This window comes from Trachurus trachurus (assembly GCF_905171665.1).
Source record: "Trachurus trachurus genome assembly, chromosome: 3".
Classification (NCBI taxonomy): domain Eukaryota; kingdom Metazoa; phylum Chordata; class Actinopteri; order Carangiformes; family Carangidae; genus Trachurus; species Trachurus trachurus.
In genome coordinates, this window is record NC_139893.1 from 36,514,580 (window position 1) to 36,535,022 (window position 20,443).

Sequence of the window (20,443 nt, forward strand, 5' to 3'; positions counted from 1 at the left end):
AAACACATAGGCTAGCCTACAAATTTCAGTGTCAGTGGGCAATTGTTTGCTAACATGTTAGCCACCGTAGTCAACACAACCATTGCAGCGCTCAATGAGCTATTTGTAAGTTTTGCTATTGCTGCATAGCAAGCATTATCAAAAGCTATTATTTGGACTTATCTGTCCAGAAGAATTATTGTGAGATCAGCCTTAATCTTCATTCCTTTACTCACAAGAACTGTCTCCAATAAGACTTCATCTAATGAAGTTAGCGTGCTAACCAGCTAGCCTGGCTCATTTCCATCACCTTCTGTTAATGCAGCTTCAAATTTGCCCTTAGGACGGAGTGAATACAGTATTGTTTGTAAACAAAAACTAGGTGGGACTGATCCCAAATAAACAACAGTTAAACTACCAGTGCAACTAGTGCAAAACTCTGCCTCAATGATGTAGCCTATATTAAACGTGAGTCAAACAGTGAAACACTAGGGGCACTGAGGAATAAACTGCCAAACCTGTGGATAGTATCATTGTCTGTCTTGTTTAGGAAATTAACTGAGAAATGAATTAATCAAAAAAGAAAATAGCACAAGCCTTATCCCAACTTTCCAAAGTCAGCTTTGAGTTAATTAAAGTAGCAAGGGCACAGGGAAATGTTTCAACCTTGCCAGTAAACCGTTGCATCACTTTGCATTTGGATTTCGTTTCAGAGAGTCAGCCCTGGATGAAAGATAAAATCAAATCAATCAATCAAAGCTAAACTGTTACTGATACTGCAGTTTCACCAGAGGGAGGATTTGCCTAATGATGGTAGGCAACTGTATTCCATTGGGTGATTACTTAATGTCACTTTCTCCTTCTGTCCCCTCCTCCATGTTGTCAGGCATACATTTATTCCCATCTGAGATCCATTACTCAGTCTCTACCAAAAGATTTCTGGATTCATTCACTCTGTCTTCATCTTCCTCCATTTCTCTCTCTCTCTTCCTCTCCATCCATCGGCCTCTTTTCTCCCGCCTCCTTCAGGGCCTCATTATAGAGGTAAACAGATGCTTCTTCCCAGGCTATTTAACTCCAGTGCCCATTCTCCGACACGTGACGGCTAAAGTCGGTCGCAGCTGTGCAGGAGGAGACAGCTGTACTGTCGATGTAGCCAGAAATGACATTAGCATCATGCAGCAACAGGGGGATCGCAGCTCTCCAGGTTCACCAGGTCTCCCTGACAGCTCGTTGCCATGCTCCTTGTGATCGCTGTCATCCTCTCTTTCCTCCCTCTAATAACATTTTCCTGCTCTGTCTCTGTCTGTTACGCCCAGGAGGCTGCTGGGTAAGGAGATAAGAGGCGGACATAATTACAGATGGGGGAAAACAGAAGCATTGTTTACTGGGAGCTAATTGAATCCTGCTAGAGACAGCAGGACAGTACACTTCCCTATGACAATGGAGTGATGTGCTATGTTGCTGCATGGAGGAGGCTCTTCTTAGCAAAATAGATATGTTTCATTTGGATATTTGGATACAAACCGATTCAAAGGATGAGCATTTGTTTTTACCACAGAGTCATTTGTAGTTGTATGTAGCAGTGGGCAATCTGGCAATCTGGCAATCTGGCAAAATATCATATGGCAATGTTTGGAGTTAAACCACAATCGGCATTCAGTTTTTGCTTTGAATTTATTGTGAAAGTCCTGATAGGAAGTTGTATTACTCTTTTGTCACTTTGAAAATCACCCACAGTGCTGTCTTGGTTACAAATTGTGTCACAACCAGTCACACTTGTTGCTTAGTTCAGATGGAGTTTTCACATGGATTTTTTTTTATTTGAAAGTTATTGCTGCCCAGCTCCTATTCCACTGTGATGAAGAACCTGAACATAATGCAACAAAGAACCACATTATGCCATATGTTATAATCAGTACATTCCTAAACCCTCTTGCTAACCCATACTGCAGAGCTGAAGAAGCAACATTGTGTTTCTTTATTTATTCAATGAATTATATTCTGAATGAACATTATAGCCTCTGCAGGGAGCCAATGAGGCTTTTTGTCCTGTTGAATTATAGATTTAATATCTTCTCATACTGTTGTTTGTGACTGTTTCTGTTCCTGTAACAGGGCACAGATGAATATGTTAATCTGTGTTTCTCTGTATCTCTGCGTATCTCTGGGAACATAACTCAAGAGACTTTTCGCTTCTGTCATCAAGTTAGGATTAGTTCAGTCTGCTCCCAGGGCTCACAGTGAGCTCACAGCCTCAGCTGCCGTCTGTGACGATTCCCTCCCCTTCCACTCCACTAACACTGTCTCCCCATCAGTGATGGTGTGTAGCTTTATCCGTGCTGTTAATGCTTCACCAGCAGCCAAAAGGACAGTCTCAACCTCCCCCCACCAGTCACTGACCATCAATGTGACACTGGTTCCTGCAGCCGGTGGCTATTTTCTCATCTCCTGTGCTTCAAGAGAGTCTTAACTTTCTTGGAAATGCCAGAATGTGTGCAATTGCATTTAAAGATTTGATATGAATATGATTTTTCTATCACTTACAGTATGTTATTATATTATTAGACAAATCCCCTCATTTTACAGAGACTTACGCAGATGCAAAATAATAATTCTGTACGTTAGCACACCTAATGTAAGTAAATCTAGCCTACTTCAGATGCACCTGGATTTAAAATATGTTGCTTGGCAACATTTCTTAAGCATGGTGTTTCCTTATATTTTGGAAAATTAAGTACAAAGTTAGTTCATCAAGTACCACTCAAGCTCTGTGTTTTCCTTTTTCTCAGCAGATTGATGTTCTTCTATTTCCAGTGGTGTTTTCATGTCTGTTTTGCTCAGGTTGTTAGTGAATCATGGCTCAGATTTTTGTCTGATGCAGATTTAAGATGCTGTTTTTGGACAGAATCTGTGTTTGTGATCTGTTATTAAGGTCAAATACAGTCTTTATTTTAAATGACACCAATGAACAATATCAAATGCACTCTTTTATACAAGCTGTTTCATGTTGACAGTTATGACCAGAGCTCATGACCCGTGTTCATGTGGGTCACTGGGCTTGGGTTTTTGGTCAGTCCCCCCCCCCTCCCTCTTTGGACAGATAAATTCGGTCAGCAAGAGATTTTTAGATGTTCTCTGGCTGCGGATGAGTGCTGAAGGATTAACATTGATTTTTTTTCTTCACCCCCTTCTTCCCTTTCTAACCCTAATCCTCCCCTTCAACCAGGTTGACCCATGACATCAGCCTGGATGAGTTTGAAGATGACGACCTGTCGGAGATTACAGAGATCACAGATGAGTGCGGGATGAGTCTCAACTGTAATGGGCCAGATATTAAGGTAAGCTGCCTGCACGGGGAGATGAGTCTCACCAGAGTACATGAGCTAAGTTTATCAGCAGAAAACTGAGTCTTCCTCCTTTTTAAACTGTCTCGTAACTCAACCTGATGTATCTCTGTGAGGATTAATTCAGTCAACAGTTGTTCTTTTATGGAGTTAGTGATTCATCTCCCACTGCTTCTTCCCCAGCTGCAAGGTAACAAAGAAAATCATTTTAATCCGGCAGCTTCATAAAATTACCTGTGGGCCGCCAAACTAGCGTTGTTCAGAGTTCAGCAAGAGGCTAATTTCACACTAGTACAATGTCTGCATGCTCTACTTTCTTTTTCAACTGGTGTTACTGATGTCATCTTGGCTATTCTTCATAATACTTCATACTCTTAGATCTAATATGTCACATCCTTAAGAGTGGAGGGCATACTCACATGTGCTGTTAGGGCTTTAAAAAAGGAGGTATACAAAAATGTCCATTTATTCATTCTACATGGGATTCATACATTTATAACTGCTGTTATGCATCATGATTTTAACATTCTATTATTATCTCATAGCGTGGTGAATGTGCAGGTCACAACTTGTCCACCAGAGCGTTTTGGAGTTGTTGGATTGTGTATTTGATGAGTTTGATGAGGGAAATTCCAATAGCCTCCGTAGCGTAGCTCTAAACAGCTCGCGGCTCTGCTCGGCCGTTCTAAAATTAGCTTGCACCGACAATTAAAGGTAACGAAGCTACCCCTAAAACTATAGGGATTATGGCAATGGGCCAATTTGCCAAAATGTTGAACTATCCCTTTAACAATTTTTGCCATCCTTCGGTGACGCTGTGTCCACACCCGAGCTCAGCGAGGAGTTGGACTCTCCTCTCAGTGGCGTTTTGTCCTGAACAGCTGCTGCATTCAGCTTCCTGCCAGTAGGGGAAAGAGGCCAGAGGCAGAGAGGCCTGAACAGACGCTCTGTATTAAAAAAAAAAAAAAAAGCAAGAACTTCAGTCTGATTGCATGTGATTGCCCTGCTTCATCCTGGATATCTAAATAATCCACTCTGAGCTGTTTACTGTTTGTTCGAGCCCTCCAAAACTTTGCGGCGGAAACACCATGTTCCCATGAGCACCCTGGTTTTCTCAAGTTTTATTGGCATAGAAATGAGTAGGTCATTAATATGAATATAAATGAGAGCAAGTATGAGATGCAACTACGAGAGAGAGAGCGAGATTTGATGATGAGGTACAGAGGGAGAACTAAGCAGAGGTAAATTTATCATTCTGTCAGATCTCTCCGGCAGCAGTACCATTATCACCTCCTCCTGCATCCAGCTTCACTACCGTAACCAAGGCAACAGGACGGTAGAGGGGATCTTTTCAGTGTCACTTGTGGGGGAAGATGAGAGATTTGTGTGAATCGTATTTGATTTTTTTAGTGACCTGACAGATAAAAAAAAATGCTGTGATATTAGGGAGTGGTGCGAATATTTTTAGGGTAAAAAGCAAGTTCTCTCTCTTTGCTTCTTCCAGGGAGTTAATTATGGCCCAGATTATTGGATGTGAAGTCTCTGCTGGAGGTGTGTGTGTGTGTGTGTGTGTATCCGTATATGTGTGGACACTGATGACTCATCCTGTTGTAGGGGACTCGGAGAGATCAGAATCCAAAATGGTGCTCAAACAAATCAGACAAATTACAGAGACACAGACAATCGGCTACCGTACACAAGATTTGGACAAAAGGTATAAAACGAAATTGCTGCACTAACAGAAAAAAACAGGATTCATAAATGTATTTACTTTGTCTTTTACTATCAGCAGTAAAAGACAAAGATTAAGCAGCAGTAGGTGATGCACTCTGCTTTAGTGGTGTGTTGATTGGTAAGGAAGAAGCACAACACCAGGATTTCACCAGTAGCCACAAGAGGAGTTGAAGTTTTAACTAATTAATTTTCAGTCAAAGCTAAAATGATGAAAGTCTTCAATAGCTCAGATCTGCCCGGATGAGTGAAAAGTTAAATATTCAGTATAACCCTGTAGAAAAGACTTTTAATACATGCTATGATGATTTTTTCATTATAGTGATCATCGTTTTAAGTGTATTGAATTATTCTAAAGACCAGAGGTGCCAGGCCGTCAACTTGCACGAGACTTTACAGCTTTGTGTACAAACATGTTGGCTTTCTTGAAGTAGACAAACCTCTCGGTGTATGTTTGAATAGCCATCTGACGTTGTCTGTGATGTAAACAGCCTAAATAGTGTAAGATCGATCCGCTCCCATTATACGCTGCTGTGACAACACAGGGACAGACAGAACTACTGCATAACATTAAAAAGACATTAAAAGACATTAAAAAGAAAATCTTCAGATTCATTCTTTTAGACCTAAAATATTAGGAAACTAACTAGATTTGCCCAGAATTGTCCTTTAATGTTGCTCACATCAGTTAATTCTATTAATACTTTCGCATTGTGTGTGTTCATCAACTATCCCATTAAAAATAAAAACACCACTTCCTGGTGATAGGAATACTAAGCACCAAGACGGTGCCTCAGTCTGCAACCATACAAGTAGGTTTTTGTTCATGTAAATTGTTCATTCTGAAACTTTTTCTACATTTAAAGAGGAACTATGCAGGATTTTTAATTAACTATGCTACATGTTTACCTTAATTAAATAGCTTTGGAGTAATTGTGATGGTTAATTAAATTACTTGGAACTTGTTACGAGGGAGAATGGAGGCTCTCTGCCTTCCACATAACGTCTCTTGGCCGAAAACCAACCTTGGAAGGTCAGAGCTTCTGATGCAGTGTTCCAAATTGCAGATGGCCAGGAGGAGGGTCAGCAAAACAGCTGAAATGCGACCACACTTGCATAGTTTGCCTTTAAGATAAAAAAAAAACAGAATCGTTTGGTTTTTCTTCAATTTAGTTTAAAAACTCCAGCGTAGAAACGGAGATCTGTTCCAAATGGTGACGCAAACACTCGTCTACTGACTGGGCTCTGACCAGTCACAGCTAACAGAATGTAAAATGTATAGTGACCAAAAGGTGAACACATCAACCCAATCACATTGCTCAGTATGGCTCAAGAAAGAGAGACTCTTCACTTCACTCTTGTTATCATCCATCAGTCGTCGTTGTCATCATCAGGGTAAAAGTTTGAAATAATCATGGTATTGATTGATTGAAGTCATGTTGCCACTGCCAGCCCTACGGTATGTTAACCTACTTTAGAAATTAGGCTGCTATTCTAGTGATTGACTAGGCTGTAGGCACTGACTTGGCAGCACCGCACATCAGCCAGTAGAGAAGTCATACTCCCCTCTGGGATTATGTAGAATCAGCAGGTGGATGATGGAAACTCTTAGCTGGGTCTCTGGGAACATCCTCAATATCATGAAGGTGATTAGAGGTGTGTGTGCGGCCTGCAAGATAAATAATGGAGTCATAATTATCTAGTAACCCGCTTGCTTTAGGCATAGGTACTCTAACAGCTGGGGAAAGCAGAACTTACAGAGACCACTGAGAGAGTTAGAGATGCCCTGCTAAGTAATGAGGGTACAAGGTGAGACAATGGATTTTCCTTGTTAACTTTTAAATGAGACTTGATCGAGCATCTGTAAACAACAGGAGACAATGCTGACCTAAATTTTGCTTGGATCTTCAATTCCCCCCAAAAAATCTAGATGTTATTTCTTACCTTCCTTGGCTTATCCTGTCATTACAGAATAGATAGTTTTTTGATAATGCATATGTATGGTTGTCACCTCAGATGTGCTCAAAATGAGCTCTTTTTGATGTGACAAGGAACGACAGGAAACATCCTCATATTCATTTGCTAGTCTGTAACATGTGTCATGTATCTGGGGGGTTTTTAACCTTTGGTGTTGTGCTTGATCAGCATGTACATGTATACTTTCTTCTCTGAAACTGCTTGACATTAAGCTGAAGCAAATACCATAATACTCACATTCTAATACACTCTAGATGGAGGATCTTGAGGAAAAGACAGAAGCCACAAGAAATTACATCACAGTGGTTAATTTTTAATTGCTGCTATTATCATTCATTCACATTAAAATGAGGTGTGCAAAGACGGTGATAAACCTTCTGTTGGCTCAGAGCTCTGCACCAAATGATAAACAAACAGTTTATCACTAGTTAACTAGTTGTTGAAGTAATTGGAACATGTAGCCTACAGTTAAAAAAAATCAATCCAGAGCTAAAAGGACTGATGTCTATCAGGTGGACACAAACAACTCCAATCGTGGGATGGGATGCTAACACATTAGCTCTAACAACAGGTTAGTTCTGTGGCTCTGTAAGGTTATGTTTGTATGATATGTCTTGTATATTCAAGATTCATAAAAACATACCTATAGATGGACTGTGAATGAATCAGCTTGGTCCAATGCACTGGTATTCTTACAGTATATCAGTTGTCATCACAGATCTTACAGATGGAGCTTTACTGTATGTCTCTGCTCTCTATTTCCATGTGGCCAGTGTTCGACACAGGCCCGGCCTGTTTAAAAATGTATAAGGAGGTGGTGCAGCTGTAGAACGTCGGGAGAGGAAGGGGCTATGCACTGTGGAGCCTTCACAGTATGTACACACAGAGCGATGACCACATCAGTGAGCTCATTATCCCAGGGGGGGCTTCGGGATGCATCTTGTCTCATCAATAATGGACAGTCACAGGGAAGCAGCATCACACATCCCAGACAGGCGTGGTGTCTGTCCCAGCAGGAGAGGGAGGGGACGGGGCATAGCGACTGTGTGTGTGTGTGTGTGTGTGTGTGTGTGTGTGTGTGTGTGTGTGTGTGTGTGTGTGTGTGTGTGTGTGTGTGTGTGTGTGTGTGTGTGTGTATAGGGGTTTAAAGGGAGGGGTCAGAGAGCATGTCTCAACCGGTGCACACCTATTTGAGAATGCCAATACAGATCAAACAGCTGCAATCACATTAGCATTAAGATTAATGTAAGTTATGTTCTACAATATTTGACACTGAATATAAACACTACAGTAATGCAATGTTTAGATTTTCACCTCTATTACTGAAACAGGGTTAAAGTTTATTTTCCTCAAAAATAATGTGTTTTCTCCCAGGCTCACAAACCAAAACCATATTTATAGATGGACAACATTTAGATTCAGCAGCGGTCTTCTTTCTAGATTCTTGTTTTGTTTGCCCTTCAGGCGCATCTGTTTCCTCAGCAATGAAGACTGAGGAGGACTCATCTTTTATAGCTGCTGCCTCCCAGAAAATGAAAATCCCTGTGCCCAAGGGAGCTCTGACAAAGACCAGGGAACTGCCAGGTTTAAATGTTGTTTAAGTACAGGAATGTAACTATAGAACCCTAACCTGCATTTCAAACAGAGGTGCTTCTAAATTTAGTTTGTAGCTATAAAAAGTTCTGGTACTGTAGGTGGTAGTTTCCTACAGGAAGTGTTACATTTAGCAGTTTTAGTGTTTTCATTCATGTGAGAGCCCGTCAGCAGGATTCATTCACATGCGCACATTGTTGTTTGTGGTGTCACTATTAAGACATTATATTTTTTATTGTTTAAGACTTCCTGAAAACCGTATTTACAAATCCCAGTTTCACAAAATGAGGCAGGATGATAAAAACAGGAATTCCTTAACCCTTCAAACAAAGCTGTTGCTTAATAGTCTGTTTTTAGTCAGCAGTGGACATGCGGTAGAGATATATTCATATACATACAATACCTATGCTGGGTTTATAAACACGCCAACTGAGAAACATTTTTTGGACGAAAACCCTAACCCTTAAAACAAAGAGAGAAAAATATGACTTCCATCTGAATTAGTGTGTGAATCGCTGTTACGTCATGAAGCATTAACGTTGTGTAGAGCAGCTCAAATCCAGAATGAGACATAAAGAAGATTTGGTGTTCCTCGGAGACATGAAACGACAAAATGCATTATCGCAACCACTGTGTGTGTGTGTGTGTTGAAGAGACGAGAGTGCTTCCATGCATGTGTGCAGGAGTAAATGGATTTGATTAGCAGTCATTTGTTGTGGGTGGATGGTTGGGGAAAAAAAAAACTCATGTGTCAGGTTGAGGTCAGATAGAACAAGCAATTACATTTAAGTGACTGCTGAAATGGACCACAATACAACGTCCACACAGATGTACAAAGATAAGATACAAGGCGTGTTACTCCGTCTAGGCTGCCCTCTGTTGTCAGTGTGTCGGACAGAGGAAATCAGCATAACAAATATGTTACTGTCTTTGTTTACATCGCTCTACTTTAAACTCACAATGCCCTAAAGTGGTAGTAGTTGTAGACATCAAACACATCACATGACATCACATATACTGTAGGCCATCACTCAGTCCTGTGACTTATAATTCACCATAAACACATCAGCCTTATAATCTCCACTATACCAACTGTATTATTTCCCTAAATGTATACAGTATGTCTTGTAAAGAATGTAATAATTTTCTTAATAATAATAATATAATTCTGGAACTTTGAGAAACTTAAGCCAAAAAATATGGATATGGATTTATTACATTTGATAAATCTTAAATTCTAACGTCTATGGCTTATGATTTCAATGGCTTTATGAATTCAAAGTGAATTGTTCATGTAAAACCTTTACTGTATGTATTATATATTTCTGATGTAGGCCCACTTCATTTAGCTTTAGTAACATTGCATTAAAACCTTTGTGTCAATACGGAGGATTGATTATCTTATTCCAAACACTTAAGTAACAACAGATTTCATTAATGCAGAGAGGAAGGGAGAGTGAGATATATGGTGAAATGGTGAAAGAGAGAGATTGAAACAGCGAGAGAGAGAGAGAGTCCAGCAAAACACTTACAAGAGGAGAAAGAGGTCTATTTCCATGGCAACAGTGTTTCTCTCACCTATTGCACGTGTCAGAGCTGAAAATAAATGCAGTGTCGGTGCATACTACACACAGCAACACGCATATGCATACACACACACACATGCACTGCCCCCATGGATACTGCTCACGTCATCTCATGCACACATGGTAACAGCAGAGAGAAACCTGCTTCATCAACACAAACAGAGAGATGAGAGGCTCTGCTCCTGTTTAGGGAATCACATGTCATTAACAGTATGTTTACTGATACTCAGCCGTTTGCAATATTCATGCACTGCTCATACACGTAAATGCCATGTTTACTGGTAATAATCAGCAGTACGATCAGTGTCATTATCCATGTTTTCTTCTGGATGCATCAATAGAAGCTGCACATTTGTTTTGGGGGGCCACTTTGAAGCTGTAACACATTTCAAAAACAAAATAGGCTATATCCAAAATGATCATGCCATGTTATATGTTGGCAAACAATTAAACAGTGCTATCTGCTGCTGACTAGAAACATGGCTGAGGAGACTGCTTGTCAGCTTGGAAGCCCATAAAATGAGCTGAATCAAGTGGAATAGAGCTGAAGGGAACTGCAGTTATAAGAAAAAAGGCTCAGATCCTGTCATAAGCATTAGTAGCTTTGATTCAGACATTCCATCGTCTATTGAACGAATCCAACGTCCTGTTTGCAAAAAATCTACCCCACATCTCAGCTTTATGTCTTCTGACGTGGTGTTGGTGTGTTTGACCTGTTGTCTCAGTGATTCCCCTGCACTGGACTGCTCTGATTGGACCATAGAGAGGAGCATCACAGCATCTTCAGGGCAGCGGCATTTTCCTCAGCCTCCTCATCGTCACTGAGCCCCTTGTCTCCTAGCAACAACAGCCAGAGCTCTCTTAAAGGGGCCAGTTGTAATTTAAGGTCATAAATCCTGACAGGAAGAATAGAAACCTAGCTGCATTACAGAGTGTAGAACTTTAGCAAGCAGAAAGATAAATTGAGGAAGGCAAAGGAAGAGAAAAATGAGAGTGGGAGAGTTGTTGTCTCGACAGAGACAGGCAGTGGTCTGATGTGGCTGAGCTGAAAATACAGGAGGAGGAGGAATAGATGACAGGAGCATTTCCTTTGGGGTTTTATAGGAACTTTATAGGATGAACAGATGAACGGGCAGACAGACAAAAGATGGATGGATGGATACATAGATAGATGGATGGGTGGATTTTCTACTCTTTTATTCCACAAGGTCTTTAAAGAAAAAAACAAACTCTATAGTTTGTCTTCAGCTTTCATTATTTAAATGTGGAGGCATTTTAAGTGGTGCACAATGTATTTGCCTATGACTGATGATCATTATTAACTTTAAAGGTAAATACAACCTGATTGTGATATTTATGGATGTTACCAGATAACAAAGGAGTCCTGAATGCATCATTAACACAGTGCAGAATTTCTCGTCAACATTTAGAGAGACATCTGAAATGCGTAAAGTGTGAAAAAATGCGGACTTACAATGATAGGTTTCTGAATAAAAATTCAGCTTCACATACACTTTCCATTGTAATTTTAATTTAAATGTATCTGGCTTTTTAGCAAACCATTACAGCAACCCCTTTTTCAAATACACACAGGCCTGTTCCTCTCTTGAGGTGGGGGTAGAAATCAGTTTATCTGTGATCGGTGTCTTGCTGCATACAAATGTGCTTGAAGGCAACACGTAGCCGATGGAATTGGATTAACCTCTATTCCATTCACCCACTGCGAGTTAGCTTTCTGTTTCCAGCTGCACACACACATTAATACAAATTCTGCTCCAATTACAAAGGCAAATGCTTACAATAATCTTCATAATACAGTCATTCACTAAACTACTACTTTGCATGTTTACATAAACATGCATGCAAATGATTGTTAGGTAGGATATACATGTTGTTCATGTTGGTTGAAATGCTGAAGAAGTTACGATTACCTCAGTGATCTTCTCTGCTGAAACAGTCCAGACTGTGGTGAATGTGGTTTTCATGGTGGCAGAGTGTTTACACAACTCTTGCTTTGTTGTCCTCCCGTTTCTGGGTCAGCTCTGAAACAGCTCTTAAAGGAGCGTATTGGTTTTCTGACTGACAAATCGATAACCGATCATCACTGACTCAGGACTGCTGTGTTCTGCTTTCCAGTATCTTTGCTAATTGATCTGTGGGTGGGTGCTTCATTCATTCACTCATTCATTATGACGTTTCATCTTACTTTCTACGTAAGGCAAGAGAGTTTTGGTGCGTGAATAGATATAATGACATATTTTAGGGGGATTGTTTGATAATTATGCCATTAGTTCAGTACATTATCAACCATTGCTTGATTTTTATGTAAAATTGCTGAAATTATTCAAAAATGATCCATCTGAAACGGAAAGCCTCTTAAAATGTCACATGACACAAAATTCACACTGATGAGTTTCAGGTTTATGAGCTTTTTAGGTCAAAGTGACTCTCACCTGATGTAGAATTTGATCCAGTTTTACTTACCTAGGTATTAAGGTTCTTATTAGGGCAGCAGATTAAGTCTTTCATGTTGTGCATGTGCACATTTTTGTGGTCATACTGAGCTGTTTGTGTGTTCGTTATGTATTTGTTTATAGATGTGCAGCAAAGAGCAAGTCTGAAGACAGTAATGGGCTTAACAGTGACTCTTCTGTCAAAGTCTACATCAGCTGACAGGAGGAATTATCATGTCCTCTGTGTGTGTGTGTGTGTGTGTGTGTGTGTGTGTGTGTGTGTGTGTGTGTGTGTGTGTGTGTGTGTGTGTGTGTGTGTGTGTGTGTGTGTGTGTGTGTGTGTGTGTGTGTGTGTGTGTGTGTGTGTGTGTGTGTGTGTGTGTGTGTGTGTGTAGGGATAGTGATGGTAAGTAAAGCAGACTGTTCTGGCCCAGTTTCCTCACACTTACTGTCTCTCAGATGACGCTCATGCTGGTCATTTGCTTTGATTTCTGCAGTAATGTACGAGACAGTGGAAGTGAATCTCAACACAAAATGAAAAGGTTGCTCTGATTTGTTTGTGGGGAGAGAAATGGGTTGGACAGCCACTCAGCTTTCAAGTACAATGTTTAATCACCTTTAATTTGACTCTACAGGACTTTACAATCAGAACAGCACCGTCTCAGAGCAGATAGATTTAGTTCATTATAATTGTCATTTTGACAACAAGAGAAAATGTTTTACAGTTAAGAGATATATCAGCTGTATTACAATTACAATTATAATTTGTATTTTTTATTATTCATTGTAGCAAATATGATAATGAAGTATTTGGTCACAACTTTCTGCTTATTTTTGTTGGGTATGGGTTTTTGTAATGTTCTGATCTTTCTCTTTGCTGGATAAATCTCCTACAGTAGATGTCCTATAGAAGCTGCAGGGAATACGGGGCTGCTAATCGGAAGTATGAAACAACAGGTGTTTCTTATGCAATAACAAGTTCATGACCCAATCATCATCTACATCTCAACTCATCCAAGTTCAAAAAGGTCTAGCTAATTGATGGCTAATAATGACAGTCTTTCTGTGTCAAATTAAATAAAACAACAACACAACAAGAATATGAGTAGCCTACACACACAACTATGTTTGTGACAACGCTAACATGCAGCAATTAGCAGATGTAGCTGTTGACCTTAGCAGGCTAACATTTACTAATTAGAACTTAAAGTAACAGCAGATGCTGATGGAGATTTCAATGTTGACCTTGTGGTGTTTCTAGAGGAAATATCAGGTTCAATGTTTTTACAATCCATCCATCAAGTGCAGCAACAACGGCTACTGCATCATTTATATCAACATGACAAACATTTACCGCTTAGCTGCCGACAAACCTGCTGCAGCTGCTTCCATGTTTGCTGAATATGACATCAGTGGACATCACTCCTGACTACCTGGTCATGGGAAAAATAATCAAATCCAGAATTTGAGACTAAGTTCGTGTGATTTTTAGGTGGATGAGATTAAACAACATAGACAAAAATGATATTTAAGGCTGTGAGAGTGAATGCTGTTCAACAGAGACTTTTCATTGTCATTCATCATCACCATAGGTAGATGTGGAGAAGCTGAAGCTGGGGATACTTGCTGTGCTTTAAGCTGCTCAGTGTTGGCAGTGAGAGTGTTACAGTCTGAGCACAGAGCAGCTTCTAATTGGCCGGCTCAGTCTCCTCATACCGTCCACATGCATACTCTCTCACTCTCTCACTCTCTCTCTCTCCCTCTCCTTCGCTGCTTCAACTGACGGCACCTTTCCTCCAATCCCTGCAGGGCCATGTGAGACGAGGAACCAATAGCATGTCGGGGAGGGCCGAGCTGGGTGCCGTCGGCCAGCTTCAGGCGGAGATGCTGCATTTGGACCTTATAGACGGTGCTGACGGTTACCGCGGTGACAAAGAGTCCTTGAAGGCATCCGCCATCGCACCCCCGCCAGCCACCAAGGACCCTGCAGCACCTGTTACCATGGATACCTATCGACCCAAGAGACCCACGACCCTTAACCTCTTCCCAATTGTGCCACGCACACAGGTAAACTCTCAATTAATTTCACACACACACACAAACAAACACAGAGACACACACACACACACACATTATTGATCACGAAGCAGGATGGGTGGAGTAATGTTTCTGTGTAGGGAGGAGGAACCCACACAGGCACAATCACACACAAATGTTATAGTCATGTAAAAATGGAGATATGAATGGACAACCTGTGTGACATCACCACTAGATTCATTACAATTCTGCTTCTGACAGAATCTGTTTACTGGACTGGACAATGGCCTCAATTGTCTGGACACAGAGATTTTTTTTTTTCCTTGGTGCCCGTCTCTGTTTGTGTTTGAATGCTGCTGGAGCTCGTGACTGTGTCAGTGTGTGTGTGTGTGTGTGTGTGTGTGTGTGTGTGTGTGTGTGTGTGTGTGTGTGTGTGTGTGTGTGTGTGTGTGTGTGTGTGTGTGTGTGTGTGTGTGTGTGTAATTCTTGGACTTCCAGCTATGTTAGGTCCATCTTCAGCTCCAGATGGAGGATGTGTTGCCTTCAATGAGTTGTTTGAAGGCTATTTTTAAGCTTAATGGCAGAATTGGGTTTAGGTTGAGATTAGGAGCAACAGCAGGTGCAGTATTACTGTAGCATGGGTCCTCGCAAGTACAGACACGCAGACATGATTGTGTGTGTGTTTGGGTGAGGCTGTGTGTGTGACAGTGGAGGTGTGTGTTGGTCAGTGTCGTGTTGATTTCACAGTCGTACAGCAAGCTGTGGTCCGTGTTTCGCATTTCCAGTAAATGGACGCTACATTCGGTGTGTGTGTGTGTGTGTCTGTGCATGTTTGCATGTGTGTTAAACACAGACCAGGTAAAAGTGCCAAATCCTCCAAATTAAAGAAGATTAATCTTTTGTACCGACCTCTATAACGGACACGTTTTCTGATTAAACGCCCCATCAACAGCAATATGACATCATCAGTCTGTACCTCCCAATGCTGTGACGAATGACTGTCGCAAAACACATCTGTTGTAATAAGTGACAACTCTATGGTTAGGGTTGGGTGAGGTTTAGGCATGAGAATGACTTTCCTAGTCCCACCATAATTATCAAAGGCTTTGTCGTTTGATTGTAAACATACGTGGTTTGAGCGACTTGCAGAAATCACTGATGACACTGATCACGACAGGAGTGTCGCACCTTAGATCTGTTATAAAAATGACTCAACAGACTAACTGCCATGACTGTTACAGTGAAGTTCAACATAGCAAAGAACACATGAGCAGCAAACACATGTGACCTACTGTATATCTATCATATTAGCATTCCCCTGAAGTTGTGTGTCCACTGGCAAGATCAGTATACACTCCCAGCCTTAGTTAGGCCTCTGTTAGTGCCTCACATGAAATATCTGGCTGTTTAGCTGCTGGATGGATGCCAGGCTAATGACAGAGGTGATAGGACGCTATTTAAGAAATACTAAAACTATGAGTTACAATGGTTATACAGTAAATTATTCCAGGATCAGCAATATACATGTTCATTTGTGCAAATTACTCTTTCATAACTGCCAAACTCCACAGACATGTGAATGCCTGAATGCTGATATATTGTTATGCAATCTATAGAGTAATGTGTATGTTAGTGAGTTTGCCCATGGCTGTAACACACATGCACACATGCGTGTGGCTGCACACACGCACACACACATTGCATGCTGTCAACATGATCAACCAAGCGGTGCTATATTTGTCGGCGCTTTGTTCTTTGCCCAGTTTCCATGAGATGGAAACAAACCTACTGTACTAGCTGTGCCTTTGTTCGTGTGTGTGTGAGAGAGAGAGAGAGAGAGAGAGAGAGAGAGAGAGAGAGAGAGAGAGAGAGAGAGAGAGAGAGCTGTCAGAACTGAAAAGCAGAAAGGAAATAATTGCTTTGAAACACTTTTCTTCTTGGGAAGTCTGCCCATCTCATGGGACCCTGTTCACTCACTTCATCCAGCAACTAGAAGGCAAAAAGAGATTAAAAAAACAAAACAAAGTCTGATTTAAAATATTTCAATGTTAAATGGATGAAGTGTTTCTAAAAAAAATGTCCTCTGAGTGAACCCTAAAGACACAAAGCAACAGATGACACCCCCCTCTAACATAAACATCCATCCGCCACTGCTCCTAATGTTGACCATTTACTGCAGTCTGCAGCTAATGGTTTAAAATCCAGGGTATGGATTTGTGTTTGTACAGTGAGGATGTAGCTGTTTGCTATGACCAGCTGTAGAACTTTACCTTGAACTCTTTCAGTCAGACTGAAAAGCTCACGGTAGCTGAACTTCAGGAATTTTAATGGGCAAAGTGTAAAGAATGGAGTCAACTGGAAGATGTCGCTTCAGTTTGAAATGAGGGCAGATACATAAGATGATACACACCACATTTCTAATGCTATTTAAGTAAACTATGATAATATTGTGTGCACTTGGCACAAAAAAGTGGTTTCAAATTCTCAGTAATTTATAGTAGGCTATATTTTAAACCATAACTCCACATACGTAGTAGTGTGTTGGAACCACAATGCAGGGATAGTCCATGTTAATCAAATAAAGCACTAAACAGATTAAGCTATCTCCAGGAGATGCAGTGTTGTAGTTTGCACTTGAACCAGCTGTCTTCCAACCAGACACATCGGCACAATGCCTTTTGACGTCACGATTGCTTGGCTCTGCTGTAGATGACACACATTTACACAAAGGACAGTATGTTTGTGACTTCAAGGAAACATGAGTGGGGGAGGCAAAAGATTTACACTTTACAAGCTGTGGCTGCAATGCATTCTGGTCTATTTCTCACTCCTGTGGGTGTATAAATTACGTTTACTCCTCTGTCTTGGTTTTCTCACATAAGAAAATGAAGTGATTTATTTTTATTTACCCACTCTGTGCAGTAGCCCTTTGCTTGGTTGTCAGCACATCATCAGACTCACTTCATAACAATGGCAAAGTGTAAAGTGTGCAAGGTGTGTTTTCTGCACAACAACAACAACTGAGACACTACTACAGCTTCAACAGAGCTGGCAGTGACAACAGAGGTTCATTCAGGCGGTGCAGGCAAAACTCAAATGAGATGAGATACATGAGTGCTGATGATCTCCAGGCAGCTTCCCTCAGCCTGTGAGGAGCACGGGAGACAGAGAGAGACAGCACACTGTTTCCAGGTCAGTGGATCAGTAATAAATGCAAAATATACAGTTATCTCTGCACCATTTGGCAGCAAGTAGTGACAGATTTCTGTGGTTGAACAAGAGCAGCTCTGATTTGGAGGAGAGAAACATTTTGAAAAGCAATATTTTAAAACCCAATCCAACCAGCAATATTTTAAAACCCAATCCAACCAGCAATATTTTAAAACCCAATCCAACCAGCAGTGCAATTTATTTTTATATATAAATATAATATATTTAACTGTATATTTTGCATATTTTAAGACAAATACTGAAGTGTGATTTTGGCTGCAGAAATAGGGCACAGTTTTCTTCCAGATTGTCTTGTGCACAATAATTCAACAGACGGACGGACGGACAGACATCTCAGGGAGGATTCCTCCGTCTTAATCTGAGTCAGACTCTAATCTCTCATCTGGCATCCACAAGCTCCATTGAAAGCTGAGACCCCTGACAGTGAAGGCATTTTAGCAGTGTTGTAAACACTCTCCCAGGTTAACCAATAAACCCAATAAGGCTGGTCTTAGACAGATGGTGAGGTTACTATCCAAATCCATCCATCCATCTATCTATCTATCTATCTATCTATCTATCTATCTATCTATCTATCTATCTATCTATCTATCTATCTATCTATCTATCTATCTATCTATCTATCTATCTATCTATCTATTGATTGATTTATTCGTCCATTCCACAAAACATTAACATACACAAACAAGTCAACATTTCATAATCAATATGGGCGAAAGGGCAAAGGCAGAAGCAAAGCTTATTAATGCCTACCCTATTTACAGGAAGAAAAATTACAATAACAAAACAAAACTAAATTTGTAGGAAAATTACACTCGAAGAGATTAAGTAGAGTGAACAGTATCAAAACAAAACAAACAGAACCTCCATTTAGTAATAATAATTTTCTTACTTTATGTTAGTGTTAAATATTTATTCAATACGTTGATTTTAAACATTCTTTTAAATTGGGTAATAGTTGTACATGATTCTATCTATCTATCTATCTATCTATCTATCTATCTATCTATCTATCTATCTATCTATCTATCTATCTATCTATCTATCTATCTATCTATCTATCTATCTATCTATCTATCTATCTATCTCTGTTATGTAAGTATGTGTATGTGTGAAGCATTGCAGTGATGTGTGTGTGTGTGTGTGTGTGTGTTGCCTGCAGCCAAACTCAGATGTCTGCTTGACAAATTCATGTCAGAGTGACTTCCATGTGAAGCTTAGTCATTGATACAAACACTCACTCATTGTATCTGAGTCACCACTCTGGGCGACGATATTTTTGTAAAACAAACCTTTTGCTCTAAGTGAGTGATGATGCCGTCTCCCACCTGCTGATTCACTTGTTGCCATGGCAACAGCTCTGTCTCCGCCTGGTAGGCTACCCGTACATGGGAAGTGAGTCATGCAGTGGGTGGGCAGAGGAGGAGGAGGACATGATTTTATTTTGGACGACACATTGTCGTCACAGGAGTTTCCAGTTCTGTTTCCATCTGTTAAAAATCTCCCTTCGCCGTCTCTGTGGCACCGACCGAGCCAAACTCTGAAAACTGGCATCAGATGTCCGTTTCGATTTTTAACCTTGTTTGCTTTGGATTTACAAACAAGTTGGGAACACAATATTAACATATTATGACATGTTTTGCTGATATGGAAAGCCATTGCTTATTGGTTCTTCTAGTAATGATGTGTAACTCATTCATGTGTGCTGAGTTGTGTCCAATATTCTCTGTCTTTTAGCTGCGTATATTCTTTAATAACAGATAAAAATTGAGCTGATACTCACTAAAATCTGAAGGGTGGTATCGGCAATTGTTGGAAAAAAAGGCTCTTTAAAATGCATTCCTTCGTTCAACATTTTGGCAAATTGGCCCATTGCCATAATCCCATAAATGCCATATATTGACCTTTGCAACGTAGCTCTGAGCAGCTTGCGGCTCTACTCCGCCGTTCTAAAAATAGCTTGCCCTGACAAATAAAGGTAGCAAACTGCTATGACTATAGGGATTATGGCAATGGGCCAGTTTGCCAAAATGTTGAACTATCCCTTTAACATAAGAAATTAAAGATTTTATGATTTAATAATATTAATATGATTCAATAAATAACTTTAGTGGTTATCAGAAAGTTTTAGCAATTCAAATAACTTAGAATTGATAGTTTATAACATGTTTTGTGGGAGAAATATTAACTCTTTGTTTAACTTTTTGCCTTTTACTGTGCAGTAGGTGACAATTGTTGTTCATACAAGACTATTTCAAATACAGTATAACTTCTCCTCGCTGGTTGAATCAAAAGCAACATTAAAAAATTAGAATTGTAACGATCTGAGGGGTGTAACTTCACACACAGGGCTGGACGCAAGTGTTTCTGGTCTGCTGCACCTCTGCCAGGGCGTCACTGGGTGTGGTCAGACATGTGCTCTGTTGCACCTGTATCTGCAGATGTCACTACTGACCACAGCCTGCAGTACTACATCACTGCCACTACTGATGGTAAACAAAACCAAGGT

The 20,443-nt window shown here is 40.4% G+C and overlaps 1 protein-coding gene across 1 annotated transcript in view; it reads left to right on the top strand.

Moving 5' to 3' along the window:
• mapk8ip1b (mitogen-activated protein kinase 8 interacting protein 1b) overlaps positions 1-20,443 on the top strand; it is a gene marked incomplete at both ends in the record, with an annotated part of 49,175 nt that overhangs the window by 14,132 nt on the left and 14,600 nt on the right. Inside the window, 2 exons of the mRNA XM_083998335.1 lie at positions 3,209-3,320; positions 14,476-14,733. Of these exons, the coding sequence (XP_083854461.1) occupies positions 3,209-3,320; positions 14,476-14,733 (370 nt within the window). The remainder of the gene's footprint in view (positions 1-3,208; positions 3,321-14,475; positions 14,734-20,443) is intronic.